General features: G+C 36.7%; 1 protein-coding gene across 19 annotated transcripts in view; it reads left to right on the top strand.

The window, feature by feature from the left end:
- Positions 1–23,443, top strand: part of NR2C1 (nuclear receptor subfamily 2 group C member 1) — a 51,455-nt gene that overhangs the window by 18,657 nt on the left and 9,355 nt on the right. For 8 of the 19 annotated variants that reach the window (XM_040557082.1, XM_040557091.1, XM_040557113.1 and 5 more), the window contains 8 exons: positions 1,274–1,349; positions 5,985–6,092; positions 11,292–11,522; positions 14,698–14,779; positions 17,110–17,289; positions 19,676–19,823; positions 19,906–19,996; positions 21,439–21,623. In XM_040557082.1, the coding sequence (XP_040413016.1) occupies positions 1,296–1,349; positions 5,985–6,092; positions 11,292–11,522; positions 14,698–14,779; positions 17,110–17,289; positions 19,676–19,823; positions 19,906–19,996; positions 21,439–21,623 (1,079 nt within the window). In that variant the 5' untranslated portion in view covers positions 1,274–1,295. Of the gene's footprint in view, positions 1–1,270; positions 1,350–1,403; positions 1,587–4,625; positions 4,682–5,984; positions 6,093–7,324; positions 7,383–11,291; positions 11,523–14,697; positions 14,780–17,109; positions 17,290–19,675; positions 19,824–19,905; positions 19,997–21,438; positions 21,624–23,443 lie in introns of those variants that run through there. The other 11 variants (XM_040557203.1, XM_040557213.1, XM_040557139.1 and 8 more) reach the window with 10 other exon arrangements.

Raw genomic sequence — 23,443 nt, forward strand, 5'->3', positions numbered from 1 at the left:
TAGTGGGAGAGTAAGAATTGTCTACAGGGACCAAATGTTTCTGTACTCTTCCCGTCCACATCATCCACTTCCAAAGACTGTGGTTCTTGCCTTAGTCAAAAGATACCTCTTTTTCCAATTATAAGAGCAGATAGGACTTCAAAATGATTTACATTTTTATTTGCAAAATTGATTGAGAAAGGTTAGAGATCACTGGGGTAGGAGACAGTTCCTAGAAGTTCTAGGAAAGTAAAAGAGTGAAAATCAATTGATTTTATTTGCTATATATACAGTTTTTCTACATATATAACAACTTTCATCAACACTTTTTATATGATTAAACAACACTATTCCTGCACATAAAATAAATAAATCTTCTATGTTGTGTAAAAAATCCTTTATACTGGCACCATTTATTCATATCTTCCTATAGCAGTATGTATGTTGGTATTAAACACCTTTATCCTTCTGTCTGCAATGAGAAAGCTGTATAACCCAAGTATACTGCATATTTGAAGCAAAGTAAATTGTGCATATAGACAAATCCTTTAATGTAAGAGTACAGTCCTGTATTTGTATACAGGTTTGTGTAAGACAGTGTTCTTATTACAGCTTTTGTCAGAAAAGGAAGTATAGTGAATTTGTGTCTGTTCCTTTTACAGACTGCCTGGCAAATATTTCTGTATAGATACCCAAACAAATAAACAAGGCATACATCTGAATACTTAATCCTGCTTTAAAGCAGTGTCTGTAAAATCATACAGAATTCTTCTCATGAAGATTCGGACTTCTTACACTGTAACTACAGTATTGATGGCAAACCAAATCTGTTTTTAGGAATAAATATTTTTTGCCTCCCAAGTAGGGCCTCACACAAATTACAAAATTGACCTTCAAGCGCTCCTGTTATACTAAAGGATTAGTATGCATTCAGAAGAAGTTATGTTTTTTGCCCCTGCTTTGCATCAACAAAATTCCAGTTTTTAAGATGTTAATTATGTCTCCGCTGATGTCAGGGCCAATTAGACACTTATATTCCCACAAGGAGCTTATTATTTTGTTGCTCTTTGTGAAAGCAGCAGGGGAAAAACACATCTCTGTGAGTTGAGTTTAAAGACACAGAAGTTTGCAAATAGAAAATAAATTATTAATTTATAGTATAATTAAGCTTTAAATTCTGCAGGGATGTCACCTTCATACAACTAGGAATGTGCTTTACTTACCTGGAATATATTTTCCCCAAGATACGTTTACTATTAGAGATGTTAAGCATCTTCTTTCTTTTTTTTGACAGGAAATTCTGGTGATTAAAGATCATGGCAACCATAGAGGAACTGGCCCATCAAATTATTGAGCAGCAAATGGGAGAGGTACATACATTTTGAGACATATTTAAGAAACTTTGAATATTAAAATGTACAGACTGATAAGTAAAAACCAAAGTTACAAGAGAAAATAAGTTTTAGTACACCCAAAGCTTCAGGAGACCCTCCCATGGAAGACTAGAAGATCTTACTGTGTCCATCTTAAAGTTATACAGCAAAATCTTTCTTGGCCAAAGTTTGCCCCACAGAAATGAAGCTAAAGAAAACCTAGCAGTATTTCCAGTAAGTAACTAGCTGTTCAGCTGTGCCTTTTGGGCCTATAGTGGTCTTCAGAGAGCTGTCTGGTTGAGCAAATTGCTTTGCTCACTTTCACTTACAAAACGTACAATCAAGGGAATTGTCATTATATAGCTTTTACTTCCCAGCTAAGCAATTACTTCACTTGTTGTCATTTGTTTTTGTAAGTAAAGGTTTGCCATGCTCATCACTGTAAAATATTTGTTGGTGTTTAGTATATGTCAGGGGGAAGATCGAATTCTTGTTTCTGCACACTTCTGTTTTTTTGGGGTTTTTTTGGTACACCTGTGTACAGAATCTGTGTGCTGCAGCAAGACAACTTCCTGAGATGCACAGATAGTTTGCAAGTGTGGATAACTGTATGCATACATGCTTATCTAGAAAGTTCCATCAGTAGCACTTCTCTAAATAAGATAGGAGCAGAACAATTATATTTTTTAGCTTGAAATACCCACGCTCGGTTTCTTGTCAATATCATACATAGAATGACTTTTCAAGTAATTTTTGTTCCTCTCCATCTTGAATTGAAGTAGAAAGGTTGGGGGGCAGGATGGTTAATCTATCCTGTATAAATTCTTGTGGGTTTTGTTATTGTAGCATCTGAGAATTGCTAAGGCTATCACAAAGGACACTAGTGGTGCATGTGATGTATCATTTTTTTCTTTCTCCCTGTGTTTACAGGTAGGAATGGTGTACCTAGCATAGTTTTATTCTGTTAATATAATTCCATGGGGAGGCCTAAGTAGGGCTGTATTTCCTGTTTCTTTGTTTGGAAACTGTGGGTTAGTCAAAGCTAGATGATGTGTATGTTCCACTCGGAGAAGAGGATGATGCATTCAAATGATGGTGTTAGCCTCTGTGAGAGTTATTCTCAATTTCCTAATGTGATTTCCACGAGACAGTGAGCTTATCTGGTGTCTCACTGCAATGGGAAAGGGAAGGTCCTTTTTCTGTTTCTTACTTTGTAATCAGCTAACTCAGTTTCTCCACCAGCCGATACAAATGGAAGTTTTTCTGCTGGGTTAATGAGTTGAGTAGGATCAGAGAAGTATGAAGCCTAAAGGAGATGACTGGTAGCCAAAGGAAGAGAGGCAGAGGAGGAGGCAGAGGGAGTGGAGGTGTGATAATGCTGAATCTGTACGCAGGGAGCTGTTGGGCTGTTTCTTTCTTTGTGAAACTGCAGCCTTACAGTTTTCATGGAGATCCTTCTGTCAGCATGTAGGTTAGGATTTGTCCTTTAGTGGTTTTAGTGTTTTACTGTGCCTGAGACTGTCATTTCTTATTTTGCAATGGTGTGGCTTAAGCATTCCCCAGTCCTCACTTAGCCACTTATTCTCATGCTATGATAAGACTGTCATAGACATGTTCATGTGAGTTCTCTTTGTCCTTGTGTGGTAGACAAAAATGGAAAAAAATATATAAAAAAAATGGGATAGTGGAGGACTCTTTTTCCCCTGGGTTGTGGTCAGTCTGCTTATCTGGTACAAGGTGCATCCCAGCCTGGCACAAAGCAGATGTATTTAAAAAAACTAAAAAGAATAACCTAGAGCTGTGCAAGGTGGGATTCCGTAAGTGAAAATTACTGTCCAAGAAGCACACTGCCTGAAAGGTGGTGTCAGCAAGGAAAGTCCATCTTACAGGGGCCTTCTTGTAGTATTTCACATCCCTACCCACCATTGATGTACTAGCTGTAATCTGCTTGGTGATGTGCATACTGGATATGAGCTTTGAAAACCATATTTAAGCTCTATGGAAATTCAGTCTTTTAGCTAGCATTTGTAATTCTCTGAAATGAATGAATAATTTAAATTGAATTTACAAGAAAAATTTACATGAGTAGAACATAAGGAAAAACAACAGATGTTCCCATTCTGAAGAAAAGGTAAAGTGCTCCTGTGTTTTATTGCAATATAATAGTCAGGAGAGTTCTATGGTGTGTTTTGATTTCTTTGTAGTGTTAATTCTTGATATGGAGCATTTTAAAATACAAAATTATCACAAATGATTTTATTGTGATTTTCACAAAAATGTGTTTTTGCCAGTTTGGGACTTTCTTTGCATAAAACCAAAACATTAAAAAAAGAATGTATAGCCTTGCCTAAGTGGAGCATTGTGCGATGTTTATCTTTTCATGCTTCTCATCAGATTTTGCTAAGTGTGAGATAATTCATATTTCTACATGAGAGTCATATTACTTAATTCACGTAGGGAATTTGTTTGTCAAGAACCCACAACAATCTTCTTTCTTTTATCTGTGGTTCCGTACACTAGATATGTGGCAGTTTGTTTCCACAGATCTGCCAGGTACCAGCAACAGAGGAAAGTTACACATTCTTCTAAACAGAATCTATCATATACGTACAAAATGTATTTTTTAAACAAATTCTGTGGTTATTCTGATCAGTATTTTTTTTAAACTGCAATAAAAACCTTTATTCTGTATAGAAGCAAAACTGTCAAGCTGACAATATTTTGTGGGGATGATGAGCAGTTTTACTTTATACCACATGTAGATTGCGACACTGTAACTGCAAAGCAGTCCTGGAATACATAGCTTATTTTGTGTAGTTAATACAAGTTCACATAAAAATCTGATTGCCTGTAAGTCACCCATCGTGCATGTCATTTGACAGAGTATTGCAGAATTTTTGTGCGTGAAAGTACCTCTTTCAAGCTCTTGATGTATAGTGGACACTTCTTTCTCCTTTACTTAAGCAAAGTGAATGAATCGTTTAACTACTGAAACTGTTCACATTCTTGAAAAATCCAGTATTTTTAGAAAGCAGTGTTCCAAATGTCTTGGTTTGACAACGATTTCTTTTGATGGTGCAGGCAGCTTTAGTAGTCATCATGTCGCCTCCCCCCCCACCCCCCAGCAGCTTAATCCTGCTGTCTCATTTACTCTGATGCATTTGCTTCTGAGCATTGTGGAAATCTGGATTGAAGGTTTGATCTATGCTAAGAACAGCCAATGTTTCTCTTTTGCTGGACTATTTTTTGACCTGCATCAATATCCTGTTCCAGATCACTGGATGACTAAACAACCAGGTTTACCTACCAAGCTGAAGGGACAGAATCAAGTAGGTTATAAGAGCTGAGACTGGTGCCAAAAGTAATGCAGTTTGGGGTGAAGTTTCAAAAGCAGTTTAGGTTGATTGGAGTTTGTATTTCTGCTGTAAGGGAAAGTCTTGCCTAGCACTCCTTCCTCCTTCTCTCGCTCACCTCCAGCTGTGTCTTCTTGCCTTTCTTGTGCTGGCGTTACCACTTACATGGTGGTGTGATTGCAAAGTCAGGAAGCGGATCCAGGAGGAAGAAAAAAGCTCTCAACCAGTCATGAAACAGTATCTTTATGGCACGTAGAAGTATATATTACTTAATTTAATTCTTGGGAAAAAGACACAGTTGAATAGTAGCATTTTTAAATGGTGTAGAAGCTAGGAATTATTATTAGTACAGGAATTGCAGGATGAAACATTTTTTGATCTGTATAAATAGTTATGCTGCAAAATGTTTGGGAAGTTCCTGGGGAATGTAAGACAAAAAATTTAGTCTGAAGGTATCTAAACACTGTGAAGACAAATGTCCTTTGTACTACAAAAAGTCCTGCATTTTGGACCAAGCCTCTGTACTTAGCAGCTGTACTTCTCATTTTTTGTGAACAAATAATTGAGTGAATAATACCTATATACGTTTGGCGATAGTATGTGAAATTTTTTTTAAATAGTGATAATTTTTAAAGCACTTCCACAAACTATCTGAGAGCAGAGGCTTAAATTTGTTTTCAGATACAATGCTTGCTGAATTTGTCCATTTCATTGATCTGCTCTAAGATTCTTGGTAGTTCCCTGGTAGAGAGTTCTTTGGTTTTGGTTTTACTTCTTTGAGGCTCAGCAGAACAAAAAAGGCCAATTGCTGTGTTTCCACACCAAAAATTCTTTTGTCACTTTATGTAAGCCATTAAGGTAAAAATAATGTTAGTTTAAATGTAACACAACTATAATGAAAGGTATCATGTTTAGTTTATGAACATGAACATCAGTAGTAATAATTCAGAAAATAGTCTAATTGACTGAAGTGGATTTGCCAACAACTGATGGTTTTACTTAGTGTTTCTAAATTTCTAAGTGAAGGTATTTTAAAATAGCTTTAAAACATTCATGACATGTCATGAATAGAATTTTCTAACTAGCAAAATTAAGCTATTAAATTAGTTTGCAAGCATTTGAATTCCTTATATAGGAAGTATGTCACACTTTTCATAGCCTTGTGTAGAGAAGTCAGAACTTGGTAAAACTTTACAGGAGTTCATCCATTGAATTGGTATATCAGTCCTTAAGGTAATATATCCATTGTCAATCCATTACATTTGTTTATTCTTTCTAGATTACCCATTCCCAAGGAGCTGTTACACAAACACTAATGGATGGGACAGCACAACGAATACAGATCGTACCTTCAGATTCAGGCCTCTCTTTACCACAGCGTATACAGGTATGCTTCATCCAATATATTTTAAAAGCAGTGATGAGCTATTTATTTCCACCAATTTTCATGTATTGTTCTTTTTCATTTGCCTCATGTTATTTGCTAGAATGTAAATATTCAGTCCTGGGTGCTAGGGGTTGTTTTTATATAAATAGAAATAAAACATTATTCCAATGCTTTTTTTTTGTTTTTACTCCAAAGAATTTTAAGATGTACAAAAATTATAACTGCTGAATAGAATAAAGGTTTCCCCCCAATACTGTAATGATACTGCTCTTTAAAAACTGTTATAAACTTTTGAGATTTGTTAATTCAACTAAATTGTTGGAGCATTTCTACAAGTTGGAGCGGGGATGAGGGAAAATACTGCATTATATTGTTGATACAAGTCTGAGAAGTGTGTTAAAGGATGCTGGGTTTGGCCCATTTCAACCAGTGTTATACGTCTCAGTAAGCTAATTTATAGCCTAGCCAGGTAATAATCTTCAACTCAAGTGAATGCTCTATTTTAAAATTTCCTCTTGGAGAAAAATATTAACCACAGCAGAAATTTTTAAAATATTCTCAGACACGTTGTTGCACACAAAAACACTCCAGTTTGTGAGCCAACTGCTAGTATAATCTTGGTTGCTTTTTTCTTTTGCTTCACTCTTCAGTATTTTTCACTGTTTTTTTCCCGTTTCAGCATATTGCATTCAAGCTTTGTCCTACCTTCCAAGATTCTTCACTAGTGCCCCCATACATGATCTTTTGTTTTGTTTTACCACTGCCTGTATTCTAGTCCTGGTGTCAGCCTTATCTATGCGGTAGATCTTTATTCTTTCAGCTACCTCCACTCCTTTTCTATGCTTTCTGTACAGCTGTAATTTTAATTAATTTGTATTAATCAGTTAACTCATGTCTCTTTATCCTGTTTTCTTCATCAATGTCTGTATGCTGTAGTGGGAAGCCATTTAATGTAATTTCAGTATCAGGGTCTGAATGTAGGACAACATATATGACCAAAAGCCTTTGAACAGCAAGACAGTTGTGTTGATTCAGAGCCGGTGGCAGACATCTAAACTCCTTTGGAGGGGGTATAGGGGGGAAGAGAGAACTAATTTCAGATAAGGACTGTAGCCACTGCAAATATGAAGAACATAGAAGAACTGTATTTCTAGGGATAGTTTTGTTCCGATGACCTTTATATAGTTTTTCATCATCTCAGGTAGCTGAAGTACCACTTGTTTCTGTACCAGGTCCTTCGCCCCTTGTCTTTTTTCACCTCACTCATCGATTCTTGCTTCAAAATGGATGGTGAGTGCTTTCAGATAGTGGTTGTCTCTTGTCTGAGACAGCGCTCAGAACGGCATCCTTCCTGCAACAGGCATCTACAAACATGGCAGCAATATAAATAATAGTAAGAAATTAGATATGGGATAGAAGTTAGTAATGAAAACTTTCCACAAAGAAGAATTTATAGTGGAAAAATAAAATAGATTGTATGAACAAATACATTTCAGTGAAATGTTCAAAAAATATAGTAGATTGGTTCATTTTCAGCTTATCATTTCAGTTAATATTTTTTGCTTTGTTTTGTTATTATTAAGTGCACATAAAGAATTATCTGAAATCTTGAAATACAAAATTCTGATTAAAAATTGTAAATGTTAAATTTAAAATGTTCTTTAAAATATATTTCACTAGTCACCCTTTTTAGGGAAAGTTAACATTTTGTCTCTGTGGTGGTTTCATGCCGGTAGGCAGTTCAGCACTACCACACTGTGCTTTCACTCCCCTCTCCTCAAAAGGACAGGGGGAGAAAATAAGATGAAAAAAAGCTCATGGGTTGAGATAAGGACAGGGAGATCTCTCTCCAGTTACCATCACAGGAAAAACAGACTCAACATAAGGGAGTTTAATGTAATTTATTGCCTATCACTGGCAGACTAGAGCAGAAAGAAACTAAAGCAAATAAAAACACCTTCCTACTCATCCACCCTCTTCTACCTCCTCCCCCCAAACAATGCAGGGGAGCAGGGGCTGTGGTCAGTCCCTAACGCTTCATCTCCTTCACTCTTTCTTCGTCACTCTCTGGCCCTGCTCCACGTGGGGTCCCTTCCATGGGATGCCGTCCTTCCCGAACTGATCCTGCGGGGGCTCCTCTCCATCCCCCAGGAGCAAACTGCCCCAGCACGGGTCCCCCACGGGTGGCAGCTCCCCCCAGACCCCTGCTCCTGCGTGGGCTCCTCTCCACGGGCTGCAGCTCCGGCCCGGGGCCTGCTCCTGCGGGGGCTCTCCATGGGCCGCAGCCTCCTGCAGGCCACATCCACCTGCTCCACCGGGGGCTCCTCCACGGGGGGGCTGCAGCGTGGAGATCTGCTCCATGTGGGACCCATGGGCTGCAGGGGGACAGCCTGCTCCACCAGGGGCCTCTCCACAGGCCGCAGGGGAACTGCTGCTGCGTGCCTGGAGCACCTCCTGCCCTCCTGCTGCACTGACCTTGGGGTCTGCAGGGCTGCTTCTCACTCCTCTCTCTCTCAGCTGCTGTAGCACAGCATTTTTTCCCTTTTGTTAAATCTGCTGTCAGAGGTGCAACCAGCATGGCTCACTGGCTCAGCTTTGGCCATTGGTGGTTCACTTTTGGAGCCACCTGAAGCTGGTTCTTATGTGACATGGGGCAGCTGCTGGGCTCTGCTCACAGAGGCCACCCGTGCAGCCCCACACTACCAAAACCCTGCCACCTAAAGCCAGCAGAGTTTCTATAAAAGTTGAATGTCACATTGTTAAATGACATTTCTGTTCAAAATCAGCAGGTAGACTCATCCTTTTATGTTTAAACGTGCCTTTTTTTCCTAAAAGAGGAACCGAGAATTATTGAGATATTTAATTTATTGAAATGATAATGAAATGAAAGTCAAAACTTGTTAACAGACAAGTCAATAAATGAAATGAAAGAAAATACTATCCTCTGTTATCATCAGGACACTTAAATACATGGGAGAAATACATTTTTAGGCCGACAATCCTGAATTAATATATTCCTGCTTTACAGCATGATCTCTTTGGCAACACTGAATTTCAGATTATTCAGAAACACAATTTGTTGTCTTTGAGCCCTGATGTGTTTTCTTGAGAAGATAAGTGGTTTTCTCTTTCCCTCTGATTATTTTCTCTTATCTCAATATTTCGGTACTGGAAGTTGTTATAAAGTTGTTATACTTTGATGGAATGCTCCACTTCCAAAGTCCCTTTGAGATTTAGGTGGAGCTTTTGCAGCTCTCTGCCCATAAGGATTTAGCTGCAGACAGAATGCTCTTAATTGTTTGAATTGCTTTCTGTTACGCCTGTGTGTTGTCAAACGCTTGAGAGCTGCAGAGAACATTTGTGCAGATTGAATAGCTTTGTATGGATATTAACACTACGTTGTACCCACTATGTCATGCAGTGAAAATACCTACCTTTTAAAAATAAGTGTCTGGACTATGATAATAAGTAGATAATTTAGCATACATATCCAAAAAATAATTCGAACCTTAGCTCAACTTTGTATTGTCACTGGAAAAATGTCAGGTTTTGAATTAGCTTTATATTATACGTCATATAAACCTAACCTGATAAGGTATATGCCTTCTTTTGATGTATACAGTTGCACTTTTAAGTTTTGATAGTGACACAGATTTTAGATTAGTATCTGTTAAAGAATAAGTCTGGGTATTCAAGAAACAGCAAAATATTCTGTGTTTGGCTTTTGTATCTTTATGCACCCAGTTGAGGATCACGTGCGTTGGATTTCTTCTAATCCCAGTGAAGCAGAGGTGCTTGGAGAGGGGAAGGGGAAGGGAACATCAGCTACTTTGAAATAGCCAGAAAGGACACAAGAAAAATAAAGATTGTAAAATGAAGACAAATGGAATCTAAGGAGAAAGTTAAGGGAAGAAGGGATGTAAAATGGCAAGGAAGTTTTGCCTTTTAAGGAATCATAAAGGAATTGAAAGAAGAAATAAAGGACTGCTGTAGTCATTTGTGGTCCTGGGTATGTGGATATCTTAGAAAACTGAATGGAAAATACTGTATTTATCGTCTTGGTAGCTTCTGTGGGGTTTTTGTCCTATCTTCCTACCCTGCCCCCCGATCTCATGGTAGTTGATGTTTGCTTTGTATTTTTAGCCTCTGATATTCTATAATTACCTGGCCTTCTAGCCTAAATAGGTCTTAATTGTGCTTTGCAGAGAGAAAAAAAAGAAAAGTTAGATGCCTGAAATGTTAACAGCAAAATTAATTGATCTGTAATTCAAAAATAGTTTGCAGGAAATAGTCATTGTATAATGGTGGTCCTTAATCTCTAGAATAAACCAGGCAGTTCTTGGTATAAGCTTTTGGAAAGAAAGGCAAGAAGTGACTAGAAGTGTTATAGTGGAAGACAGATGGAGTCTTGATTATTTTCTCCAAGAATTATAATCTTCTGACAAAGTTGGCAAAAAATGAGTTTACTGGAAGGCTTTTTAATAAAAGTCTGCTGTGTTTGTGCTTGAAAATAGGAAAAAAAATGGAAAAAACAACCTGTAGGTCTCACTTTGTTTAAGTAATGAAACATGAAAATCATTCTTTTCCTTAAAAAAATAAAAGGCAGAGGCAGAGAAAACAGAATTTTAACTTATTTTATTTAGGAACATACATGTAAAAAACAGACCAAAAAAATGAAGTATAAAATGTTTGTACAGTTGTGTGAAAATATTATTGCTTTTCTTGCTGTTTGATGCTTTCTTTTTTCACTTTGAAGTCTATGGTTGTTGTTTTAGGATGTTTCTTTTTAAGCATACAAATACAGGAGGTACTAAGCACTTTGCATGGTGTGCAGCAAATTCAAAAGTTAAAGATTTCTCAGAAACTTACGGGCCCTAGGGCTAAGTTACAGACACCTCAAATTCTGGATGCTAGAATTGGCAGGGGGTTTTGGTAGTTTTGTAAAAGCATGGGCCATTTGTAAAAAATAAAAGAGAGAATTCAGGTTTTGACTTCAAACACAAAGGTGACTCAAGTGCGTTTAAAAAAAAGTGAAAATCCAAGGTTTTGCCTGAGTTTACTTAACTCTTGTGTGACAGAGGGGAGGACAATCCTACTTCACAGTTGTCAAAGGCAAAATTCCCGTTTTCTTCGAGAGCCCAGATTGGGCCCCAAGGGTGATTACATTACCATAACAATTTGAGATAAATGTATTATTAGATTGTCACAGATCAGCAGACGGGCCAGAAGATTCAGATTGTTACAGCACTTGATCAGAGCTCAGCAGGCAAGCAGTTCATCTTAACAAATCATGATGGCTCTACCCCAAGCAAGGTGATCCTTGCCAGACAAGATTCCACTCCAGGAAAAGTAATCCTAGCAACTCCAGATGCTGCAGGTGTCAACCAACTGTTTTTTGCATCCCCTGATATATCTGCACAACACATCCAGGTAGATAATCCACTTTATTTCATACTTTTGGTTCAAATGGGATGAGAAGAGATGTTTTATTTCCAAGTATGTCTGTCTGGGTTCTCCTTTTTCAAGTTCTTTTTTTTTTTTAATGCTATACTTTTTCTTGCATTAGGACTCATTGTAGATACTTAGAAATTATGAAGAACACATTTTTTGTGAACTTACTGCTTTCAAAATTTATATCCATTTATATCCTGGCTCATGAGATTAGAAAGAAAAGTGTAACTTTTATTGTCCTTTCCAGACGTACCAACAGTCCTTCTTTATTGCTACTTCATTGATTCTCCCTCTGTTTTCATATATTGTTGAAAAAATAATCTTTTCTCCCTTGTCCTCATAACTTAACATTTCCTTCTCCTTATTTTCCTTTTCATACACTTGTTGTAACTACTGTTCACAGCTGTGTGAATTGTACTCCAAGGCAATTTCTCGGAGAGACTGTTAGTAAGGAATGGCGGTGGGAAAGTAGCACTAAAGATTCTGCATTTACAAAACCCAAAATGATGTGAGATTGTTAGTAGTGAGGGTTGTTACTCCCTAAACCGGTCCCCAGTGCTCTATACTGCACCACACATTGTATGTGCCACTTAGTCCTTATGCTCCAACTTCCAAGCCTTCTGTCCCATATCCTCCACAGATGAGCATGTGATAGCACTGATTCCAAGAGTGCAAAGAACATGCCCGGAAGACCTGGGAGATACAAGATCCTTCTACATGAAGGAGGAGATTACTGCACTTCAGCTAAACCACAGTTATCATGTGTTGATTTACCCGTGTACATTTATTCTCCTATTAAATTACACCAGTGTGGCAGTCCAGGCAACATTAGGATAGCTACAGTCCACTTAGTCCAGTATCTTACACCTAAAAAATGGCCAGAAACAGGCCTTTCTTGTGATTTGTGATAGACCATTTATGTTTTGGTCAGTATAATAACCTATGGCAGTAAAAGCTATATAGTAAAAATAGTAAAAATTGATTCTTTTTTTTTTTTTTTTTTTACAAATCACTATCATATCCTTCTTCAAGTAATCTGTTTTCCCAAATGAAGACTCCTGATCTTTTTAGTTTCTGCTTTTCTAGGAGCCAGGCCATTCCTCTGATTTACTACCCATATGTGCAAGCAGTAGCAAAAGTCAATCCAACTGAGAGGAATTTCAGCATGTGTGGTGGTATCATACATTTCATATTTTAGGTAGGCCTCAACAGACATCTAAAGCAGTGGGATAGGATTTGAAGTAATCCTAATAGAAAGTTTTTTTTCAGAAGACAGTTTAAAAGATGAAAAGTGTGCCACACTGGTTTAAAGAACAAGATTCGGGCATAGGGGAAGTCTGGACAGAAAATTAAAAGCTCTATTTGTGCTTAGGCAGTTTGGGCAATGTAGCTGAGTTTGAGAGGCAACAAAATACTCTCTTACTTGAGTTAGATTGTTCTATTGTCAGCAAGTATGTAGTGGCAGAGATTGTTTTTGTTCTCCACTGAAAGTCGGTGAAATACAGAGTACTATTCATTTGTTGTTTAACTTCATATTCTTTGGCCTCTTTCATGTTTTCTCTCCTAAATGATCTTTCATCTGCAGTTTTGTCTTTTCTGTCATTCTTCTGTAGCCTTCACTTGAAATGCCTGTTCATTTGCTGCACAGAAAATCTCTCCTTTATTACATCTTATTTTTATGTTGACACATTTTGCAAAACCCTTTCTCCCATCGTCTGCTTCACCTTCAGTGGCTCTTCTTCATTCTAATAATCAATTTTTATTCTACATATTCAAGGTCAGTTGATGAGTTCTCTGAGTCTGGGATTTTAATCTCCTCCTGGGCCAAATTCTGTCGTCCTTCCTTATGTGGAACTTCCAGTTTCGGTGCAGGTTTCATCTATGGAAGGACTTAAAATTTCTTTGTATATATTTTATATCGTGTCATGAATATGCATAATGGTGATGATGGAAATTAGGAAGGAATGAAAAGTTAACATTCTTTTAACCCGTCAAGATTATTTTTCTTAAAAAGATGCTATATTAAAAGAAAACTTAATAGGCAAGTCTCTGAGACAGTGCTATTAACAGAGACTGACTAGAAAGAAATAGACTTCTTAAACATTCCCATATGTAAGTCTGTACTAGTTTCCAAACTTTGAAAAATGTGATTTTTAAATTTTCTCTGTAGAAGATAGGGTACTTTCTTCTTATCTATCTTTCTTCTTATCAAAGGTCCTTTTTTGAATATGCAAAACAAGAATGAGAGTGTCTGAATTCCTGTTAAGACACTGCAGAAGTCAGAAACTTGTAAAACTTCTAAATTATATCACTTTTTAGTGGGAAGAATAATTTTCTCTTTTCTTCTTTACATTATTGTCAAGATGGTGTTTGGTTGTTACTTACATGATCCTTTGGGTTCTTTCTTTCTTTGTTTATTTATTTTAATGTATGTCATTTATCTTAGTGGGTTAGAGTTCTTAAAGATCAAATAGAAGGCTGTAGTGCCTGCATTGTAGTGCTGTGGTTCTAACATGTGCTTAACGAAACTTTACAGGTTCCAGAAATAAATTAATAAGACAAGACACGAATGCAGAAATAATGTCAAACTTACTGAAAGCCAAACTATATATCACTTGATAATTAATGATACTGTTCAGAATATGTTTTCTGTTGGTCCTCCATTTTATTGTTAAAAATGTGTATTGCAAAAAATGAATCAACAATTACGAATGTAGAAATAATAGCCCTTTCAAGGCTTTTTTTTCTTCTGTTTAATGCTTTTACCTCTTTTGTACTATGATCAAGTCATTAGACTGTAAATCCAAAATTCAGCAAAAGGTATGTATTCAACAAAATGAGTATGCAGATGATAAATGTTTTTCAAAACGTCAGTCTATTCTGCAGAGGTAATACTTAGATAAAATGAAATCTTGAAATCTCACTGGAAGTATTACAAGTAAAACTTTCATTGCATCCTGATTAGGAGCTCAGTGGCATGGCAGGTAGCTCAGCTCCTTTTTGTCTGTGAGGACTGTAAAATGTACTCAAGAAAACTTCATACTTCGTAGATTTAGTCCCTTATCTTAGAGGAAATCCACAAGCATGAGATTTATTTTAATCTTTCTTGATGGTAAGAAAAAGAAAAATGAAATTATTTCCTATTTTTTTCCAGATTTTAACAGACAACTCTCCCAATGAACAGGCCCTAAATAAAGTGTTTGATCTGTGTGTTGTATGTGGAGACAAGGCATCAGGTATTTAACTTTTTTTAAGGTAGTACAATTTTATAAAAGCAGTTTAAAATTCTTCTTAAGCTATGTAACACTTGGAATATATATAGATATATATAATACACAAACAGGAAACATACGCTCTTTTTCATAGCAGAGAGTTACACTAAATATTACTCTAGGTTCTGTGGGCGGAACTTGTTTATTGCTGTTTTACATCAGAAATTGAATATGTTTCCTACCAGATAATTTTTGCCCTTCTTTCTTAGACTAACGCATTTTAATTTCGATTATGAAAATTGGCTGATAGAATAACTTAAGTGACTTGCTCTTAAGATTTTTTTCTTAAAAGAAGGTCATGCAGTGAACTATGTTATTGGCAAATTCTCTTAAAATAGATGAGAAAGCTGTTTGTTATTGAAAATATGAAATTAGTAGGTAAGGAAGACACTGTAGGTATCTGAAAAAAAAACCTGCTGACCTTAGGTTTATGTGGGACAGTTAGTTATTTGAAGAACCATGATTAAAACTGTACAAATGCAGTATAGTTCCAGTTAAAAATAAACTTAAGAACAGTATAGTTAGTTAGCTAAAATTAGACTAAGTAGGGAAATGATTGCTCCTTCAGAAGATTCTTGTGGTTTGTCTGATTGAAATCTGTGTGATGGATCTCCAATAACATCAAAATATGGGAATTGCAATTAAATACTCCTTTTTGAAAATGATAGAAATAGAGTGTATGAAAGTGCAGGGCAGGGGAGGGAAGTAGTTAACATTAGGATTTCATCATGAAAGGTAGTAGGATGTAGAGCAAACTGCCTAGAAAATGAAATCACCTAACATTGCTACTGCAGCCAAATTTAGCATAAGAATTATAGTTCCTAGAACTCTAAATATATGTCAGATTTCACCCACATCAAAGGAAATTTATGCCAAACAAGCGTAAGGTGATCTAGTTGGTCTGCTCCAACCGGGAGGACAACTTTGGGTCCCCAGTGGAGGACTGGAGCATACCTTGAGAGGCTGGTGATCCCAGGTGCTGTTCATCCCGGCCTGCCCATGGATACTGAGCCCTGGTAGTGAATGTGGGGACAGTGCCATATTTCCCTGTGCAGCTGTAGGTGCTGGGGAGCCTCCCATCTAGCAAGAAGTGGTGTGCCAGCTGCTTTGCAGACACCTCCAAACTGAAGTGCAAGAAGCTGCATCAAAGAGCAGGTGAAGAAGCAGCCCGAGTGCTTTGCTGGATTAAGTATTCATAAGCCCAGCTGCTATTAAAATGTTATACTTAGTGATACTTAATATGTACGATGCTCTGTAAATTTCACATTTGGTAGTGTGGTAACATGGTTGTGATAATGGACTCTAGAAAACCTAGAAATCAGAATTTCTAGAAATTTCAGGCAGACAAGATTGATGTATCTAAAAAGAGTTTGAGAAGAATGAGGAAAGAATCTAAAAATATATTTTCCCTTCAATTAGTTCATATTTGAGATTTATTTCTGTAATATGCCCTACTTAGTTCAAAGAGGAGCCTTGGTGTCTCTGCAATATGTATGTTGAGTGTTTGTCAGTGATCTTGGGTTTAATTATTTTTTCATCACAGGTTGGAATTGCCAAGTATAGCTTAATCAGAGGTAGTACTTTTTAGTAATATTTTTAATTTGTGCTATAGAAGAATCAAAACAATTTACTTCAGAAAAAATAATTAAACTTTTTTCTGTAGTACATCCAAGCAATTTTTATATGTTAGTATTAGAAGTTTCACAGAACAGATTTTTAAAAATCTGTTCTATTTTAGTTTAGTTCTCATTTAAGATTTTTACTGAAAGAACTAATGAAGTAGCATTATTCTGTTAGGAAAAAGAAAGGTGAAAGTAGAGCTTTGAAGCCATACGTACTGCTGACAAATGTGATATTTGCAGTTTCCGTGTTTCCATTAGATACAATGCATAGAATTTCTACAGCTGAATTTGTAATCAGCAATAACAGGATTTGACTCACTACAAGTCAATTATTATTATTATTTTTATTTTAAATGTTGCTAAAGGATTTGTAACTTAAGAGTTTCTTCTGCGTTCTTGATAACCTGTTTTCTTAGCTTTTTTAACATCGCTGTCAACAGATTCAGCAAGAAATTAATAAGCTCTTGGTTAATTGCCTGTTTGAAAAATGTATCCTGTTGAAGTGCTGTAAACCAGAAATGTGTTTTGATTACATTTTTGTGCTGTTCTATAGCCACATGATATATTTTAAGATCTGTAACCTATGGGGAAAAATAAGAGTAAAGAAAAACTGCAAAGAAGAGGTATTACAGTGTAAAACTAATGTCATGATTTCTGTTGTTTTGTAAATAGGGCGTCACTATGGAGCGGTAACTTGTGAGGGATGTAAAGGATTCTTTAAAAGGAGTATACGCAAGAATTTGGTTTATTCATGTCGAGGAACAAAAGACTGTGTTATCAACAAACACCACCGGAATCGATGTCAGTACTGTAGGCTGCAGAGATGCATAGCATTTGGAATGAAACAAGATTGTAAGTCTGAATAAGTGTAAATCATTTTAGCTGGCAACTGTGTTAAAGTTTGTGCTACAAAATATATACTTTATAATATTACAGCAGATTGTTATCTCAGTTTTACATTTTTATATCATATCTTTTTCCTTCAAAGAATTATGCAAGTTTGGTGTGATCAGAAGTCTGAAATGCTTCAAGCATATTTATTGCTTGACAAACTTAATAAACCCATTGCATGAGGTAAAAGAGAATGACTTGTTGCTCCTCGGCTGCAAATGTCAAGCATGTCTGCATGTTTTTTTGCACATGCAATTCAATTTTTCTGTGTGTATTTTAAGTTACTGAACTTCTTAAATCCCTCTACCTTCTTGTCACTTTTGCCACAACTTGGGTCGCTGGCAAAGCTCTGCAGAGACAGTTATTCACAAGGCAGAGATCCATAGTGATCTAGAGTGCAGTTCTTACCAGTTCCTACAGATTTCAAGTTACTTTTTAGGTTCCCTTACATTGGACATAATGATACCTTAACACCACCGTAGTATCAGAATACTAAATATGCCAAAAGTAAAGCAATACAAGAATACTTCAGTGCAAATACTGCCACGCTGCTGCTATACTCATGGTATTAGTCCTGTGCTCTGCTCTGTGCTATCCGCCTGTATTTTGCTGACCCTTTTGAACCTCTGTGGACGTTGTCCACCTTACAGCCCCTCATCTGCCAGCAGAAGCCAGTAATGTTTTTCCAGCACAGGGGAAATGAATTCAGAAGGGGAGGCAAAGCTGAGGGCATGAAGTGTATCTCCCCGTTACACTCGAGTTCAGCTGGCAGGACTTTGTCCCTCCACAGAGTCCTCAAGCAGAACAAAATAGCTAGGGCTGGGGGTCAGAAGGCACAAAAGGGAACTCTGGGTCCTGGGGGAAGACTGTGTGGAGGAGAGGATTGTTCTAGGACATGACGTCCTAGGTCTCGCCTAAGAATGGGGAGAGGAAAGAAAACTCAGTACTGTCTGGTGCTGTAGCTTCCTCAGTGTGGTTATTTGTCCCTTGAAGAAGTCTTGGCCCTTTTTCAGCAAACTCGGATCCAGCTAGGGAGTACAGGGTTAGCAAAGGAAGAGCAAGACTTTTGCCCACCCTTCCAAAGCACCATTCACGTATTACAGGGTAGGTTTAATGGCATTGTAAATACATGATGATACTGTGATGGTTGTTTTTGTGATAATTATCACTATAAAAATTGAAATAGTAACATAGTCTACTACTAACTTGAAAGTTTAAAAATTTTTTTTCTTTATACATTTTCCAAAACAGCATAACTGAAGAAAGTTGTTTTTTTTTTTGTCTTTGTTTTAAAAAATAATCAACATTCAGGGTTCTCTCTATAGGCTTAAACTATTTCTATGTGCAATACAATGCTAAAGAGGCTTTGCTAGTCAGTAGCCAGTGCTTATCAGGTTGGTGAATTGATGCATATTTTAAATTATGTACAGACCAGGTTTATAATTTTTCCAGGATCTTAATTCATTCTATAAAATTACTTGTACCATTTTAAAATTTGTAGAAGAAAAAATCCTTTCTAAAAAATAAATTGCCTCTTTGAAAATACCTTTTATTAATTAAATTTTACAGTAACAACATTGTATTAGTTTGTTATTTTTCCAGAAATTTGGTTTTCCTTTTACTGAGTTTACAGTTTGATTTTACAAGTTTTCCCTCAGCTTTATTCCTGAGAGCTGGAGAATTCACCATGGGGTATTATACTTTAAATTTCACTTTAATATTCTCTAGTTCATCCAAGACAAGGTGATGTTTCTATAGGCTAAAGCACAGATTCATTCCACCTAATTTCACTGAGCTATTCAAATTAAAAATTTGTTTGTTTTATTACATAATTGATTTTGGGTCAAGGTCTCACCCAGATCTTGAATGGTCTGAATTGGACTTTGCGAATGTCCCTTTCCCCCTCTATTTTATAAGCTCCTAACTTGGGAGGCTTCCTTAAGTGTACAAAGTCATGTGGTTCAATGACCTGCTGTCCTTTAAAAATGAACTGAGAGCATGGCTAGTGAAATTGAGAGACAGAAGCAGTAAACCTCCCCTTAAAGACCCAAATTGAACATAAGGTATAAGGGGATTTCTGTCTTAACGGTAACTTGAAAAATTTTTCAGTTTGTATATGTTTGATCTCAGACTTTGACTACTACATCATTTCATTAAGAACAAATCAAGTGCGTTTGTTGTTTTTTACTCGAGATATTAGTTTACTGGTTATGTATATATTTTAAGTTATGATCTCTGTACATACTCAGAATTGTTATTAAAATTGAAGAGTAAGTAAAGAAAAAAAGGATTATTTCTTAGACTGTAATTTGTGATGTAACATAATAGTTTCATACTGTTTTATTAGCTGTGCAATGTGAGAGGAAACCTATTGAAGTGTCAAGAGAAAAGTCTTCAAACTGTGCAGCTTCTACAGAAAAGATCTACATTCGGAAAGATCTTCGCAGTCCATTAGCTGCAACTCCAACTTTTGTAACAGACAATGAAACAGCAAGGTGTGTAAATTCTACTCCAAAAGCAGCTGTCTCTGTTTCAGGAAATCACCCCAAAATTAAAATGCGTGCTGTTTTGTGTCAGGTCGACAGGTCTGCTGGAATCAGGAATGTTTGTTAACATTCATCAGTCTGGGATAAAAAGCGAGCCTACTGTTTTGATGACTCCAGATAAGGTATGTGATGATATGACTGCTATGCTAAGTGCTGATTCATATACTTTTTGTTTGCTATAATGGTGTATGTAGGGATGGAAGGTTGTTCTGTTTGGTTGTACCTTTGTTTTAATAAATTCATGTTTAAAACATTCATTTACAATATTGCCCAGTGCTGTAGATGCCTTCTCTTCAAAAGAATGCTTCTAGCCCTGCGTAGTAAAAATGCTAAAAACTCTGCAAAGCAAATGCCTTCCTCCCCCATTTCTGGAGAGCCTTAAGGGCCACCTTATTTTACTTTGTGGTAATCCTGACACTTCAAGATTGCTTTTCTTCCAATACAGTGAGGTGTTTGTAAAACCTCACATGGCTATGGCATTGTTACAGTGCATTTCAAAAATACTGTTAGTTTTTCTTTTTTTTTTCCCTTTATTGCTAATATTTTTTCAAAGCTAATAAGAGCTGTCTGAGCAACAGTTTTTGTTTCTGATATATTTCTGAGCTGGTTTTCATTTGTTTCCGTTTTGTTACACATACCAATCCACTAAACTGATGTGATAATGTCCCTACACATGCACAGTAGGAAGCTTCTGTATTTTTCTAGCTGATATTAAATTACCTCACACTGTTTATGTGCATTTTTCCTCACTCTGTCTGCAAAAGGCCCCATCAAATGTTGTTTCTTCCATTTCATTTTTCTGGCACTGTCTCTATGACTAAGTGAGTTAAATGACACGTAGCGTGCTGGTTTTAGTAGCAGCTTACTTGCCTGTAAACGTGCATTTTCCGTATTATTTATTTATTTATTTATTGTGGAGTAGGGTGGGAAACATGGCTTAACTGCCTACTTGAAGTACTGGTCACTACTGAAACAGCTTGTTCCCTTGCAATTAAATAAAGTTATAACAAAAAGGCTGCAGCAGAGTTATTTTCCTGCTTGCTTGAAGGTGACTTTTTGTGTGTTCCTCCTCTTCAAACATTCTCCTATTAGTATGATATTGTTTACATGAGGAGGGAAGGGAGGAAGGGAGGGAGGGAGGGAGGGAGGCAGGGAGGCAGGGAGGAAGGAAGGAAGGAAGGAAGGAGGGAAGGAAGGGAGGAGGGAAGGAAGGAAGGAGGGAAGGAGGGAAGATAAAAATGCAATCTAGTTCAGCCTTACAGTCCCAGTTACTGACCAGTGAGTGGATATGCTGAAATTTCTGCCTGCACTTCCTTGCCATCTGTAGCATTCTTTCTGAAAGAAATAGATAGCTATTACTTGTAAAAGTAAATGTCCAAATATTTCATATTTTAGAAGCAGTGCAGGGTCTAATTACTACATTATGATTACACATTTAATGAATACAATAATCTTCTTACAGGTCTATTCACAAGCTCAGTTCATTAGTGTGGAAGTTAGATTCTTATATTACAAGTTATGTGCTGCCAATATGAAAGAATTAAAAGCTATCATATTCCCTTAGGTTGAAGCCTGTCAGGGAGATTTAAGTACACTGGCAAATGTGGTGACATCACTAGCAAACCTCGGTAAATCCAAAGACATGTCACAAAGCAGTACAGAGCTATCTATGATTGAGAGTTTAAGTAATGGAGATGCGTCATTATCTGAACTCCAGCAAGAAGAACAAGCTAGTAGTGATGTTACAAGGTAAGGCGCATTACACTTGAAAATATTATACTTTTCACGAATGTCTCTGTTCATTCAGAGCATTAATTAAGTCATCACAATGTAAGTAATTTATCTGCATCTAAAATAATAGTAGTAAGAGCATGAGCTCATGTTGAAGATCAAGCTTGTAAGATTATTCCAAATTAAATCATAAGTTTGGTTTGAGAAATAAATACAGTTATTTGTTCTTGGAATTAATTTCAATGTAAATCAGCTGATTTCCATACTTTTTTGTTTGTCCTTAATAATGTGTGTTAGATCTTCTACTATATTCATAGTACTTTGTATCATCCTGGAAAACTGTTTCTTAACGATCACATACGTGTAAGTAGTTTAATGCCCATAGCTGCTAATTGCCTTAAAAGCTTGAAAAGCATTTTCTTTCTAGATGGGAGAACTCAAAGAATGCTCACTGTCAGTACAAATGCATTCATTATATATCTTACGAACTTGTGTCCTGCACTGGTTTTAACTGAGCCATTTTGGTGAGCATACATGTGAGGTATTCTGTGTAGTACTTAGTTATTCCTTCAGTCAGAATCATGTTCTTCCTTGATTGTCATTCCATGCAGGCTTCTGACAATTGTCCCAGCAATATTTCTTTACACCCCATCTATATTATATATGTTGTTTTGAAAATGCATACGTAGAGTAAATTGATCAAGAAAAAAAGATTGGTATATAGTAAAGTAGTTTGTACTGACTCAAATACATGATTTCCCCTTTGCCCCACTCTACTACTCAGTATAATTGCAAGCAGAATGCATTTGTTCTGCTTCTTTCTTCATATGTACTACTTAGAAAGTCAGTGTGACCTTTGCTGTGTTCTCCTAGGTAAAGAACATGAAGTGTAAGGAGTGTTGTTGAATATGCTGATAAACATCAGTCAGTAATATGGCTGTTCAATAAGATGCAGTAATAAGGTTGCGTGATTACCTGTTACTTGTTTATTTCCTGGCACTTTCAGATGCTTGCTTTTGCCAACTTCAGTGTTTCTGTTCAGTTTTAAAATCCGTCTACAGAAATCCATCAAGTTCTCAGCCAGCGAGCTTGAAAGAGCTCTGACTCAGGTTAACGTGTACTCGTGTCTAGTAGGTCACCTAACAGATCTCCAGTAGGGAGTTTCAGAGAAAATATTCCTGTGAAAGGGAAGTTGTTACTCAAACAGAAACTAAAATTTCTGTTGAAATCTTTGATTTCCGTGCCAGACCCTGTGCCAGCTTGATCGTATGGACACAGGTGTTCACCGAAGAAAATGATTTTAAGGGGTTTCAATTAGCAGGTTTTATCTATCAGTGTTTTTCATGTATTTTATTATATTCCATTGCTTGCAGCTACAGAAGTTAAGCTTTCAATTTTGCTGACACAAGTTTAGCGTATAACTTTGTTGCTAGTATTCCGCTGCTTTTATATTGTAATGTTACATGCTTTGTCCTCTAATGGCTTCATTATCTATGTTCATATTTTACAGCTAATCAGGAGTCCTGTTATATATCTGTTAGTGGCTGAGCTCGACGAAAAGAGAACCAAAGTTGTTTCTAACAAAGGGTATCAATATGATGTATTTAATGTTGATAATACATTTTTTCTTACTTTGTGAGCTGGTTTTTGTAACTTCAAGGCAAGCTCTGGTCTGGATTCTCTTTTCCTTGGTGTTTTAACTTGCAACCATTGCTCATGTTGAGACACAATACATGAAAAGGACCTACAGTGTACAGCCATTAAGAAGCAAAACTTCTGCTTACTTTTGCAGGCTTTCTTCTGCAAATTTATGATATAGAAGGCAGAAGATTTATTTG

The sequence above is a fragment of the Cygnus olor genome, chromosome 1 (genome assembly GCF_009769625.2).
Source record: "Cygnus olor isolate bCygOlo1 chromosome 1, bCygOlo1.pri.v2, whole genome shotgun sequence".
Classification (NCBI taxonomy): domain Eukaryota; kingdom Metazoa; phylum Chordata; class Aves; order Anseriformes; family Anatidae; genus Cygnus; species Cygnus olor.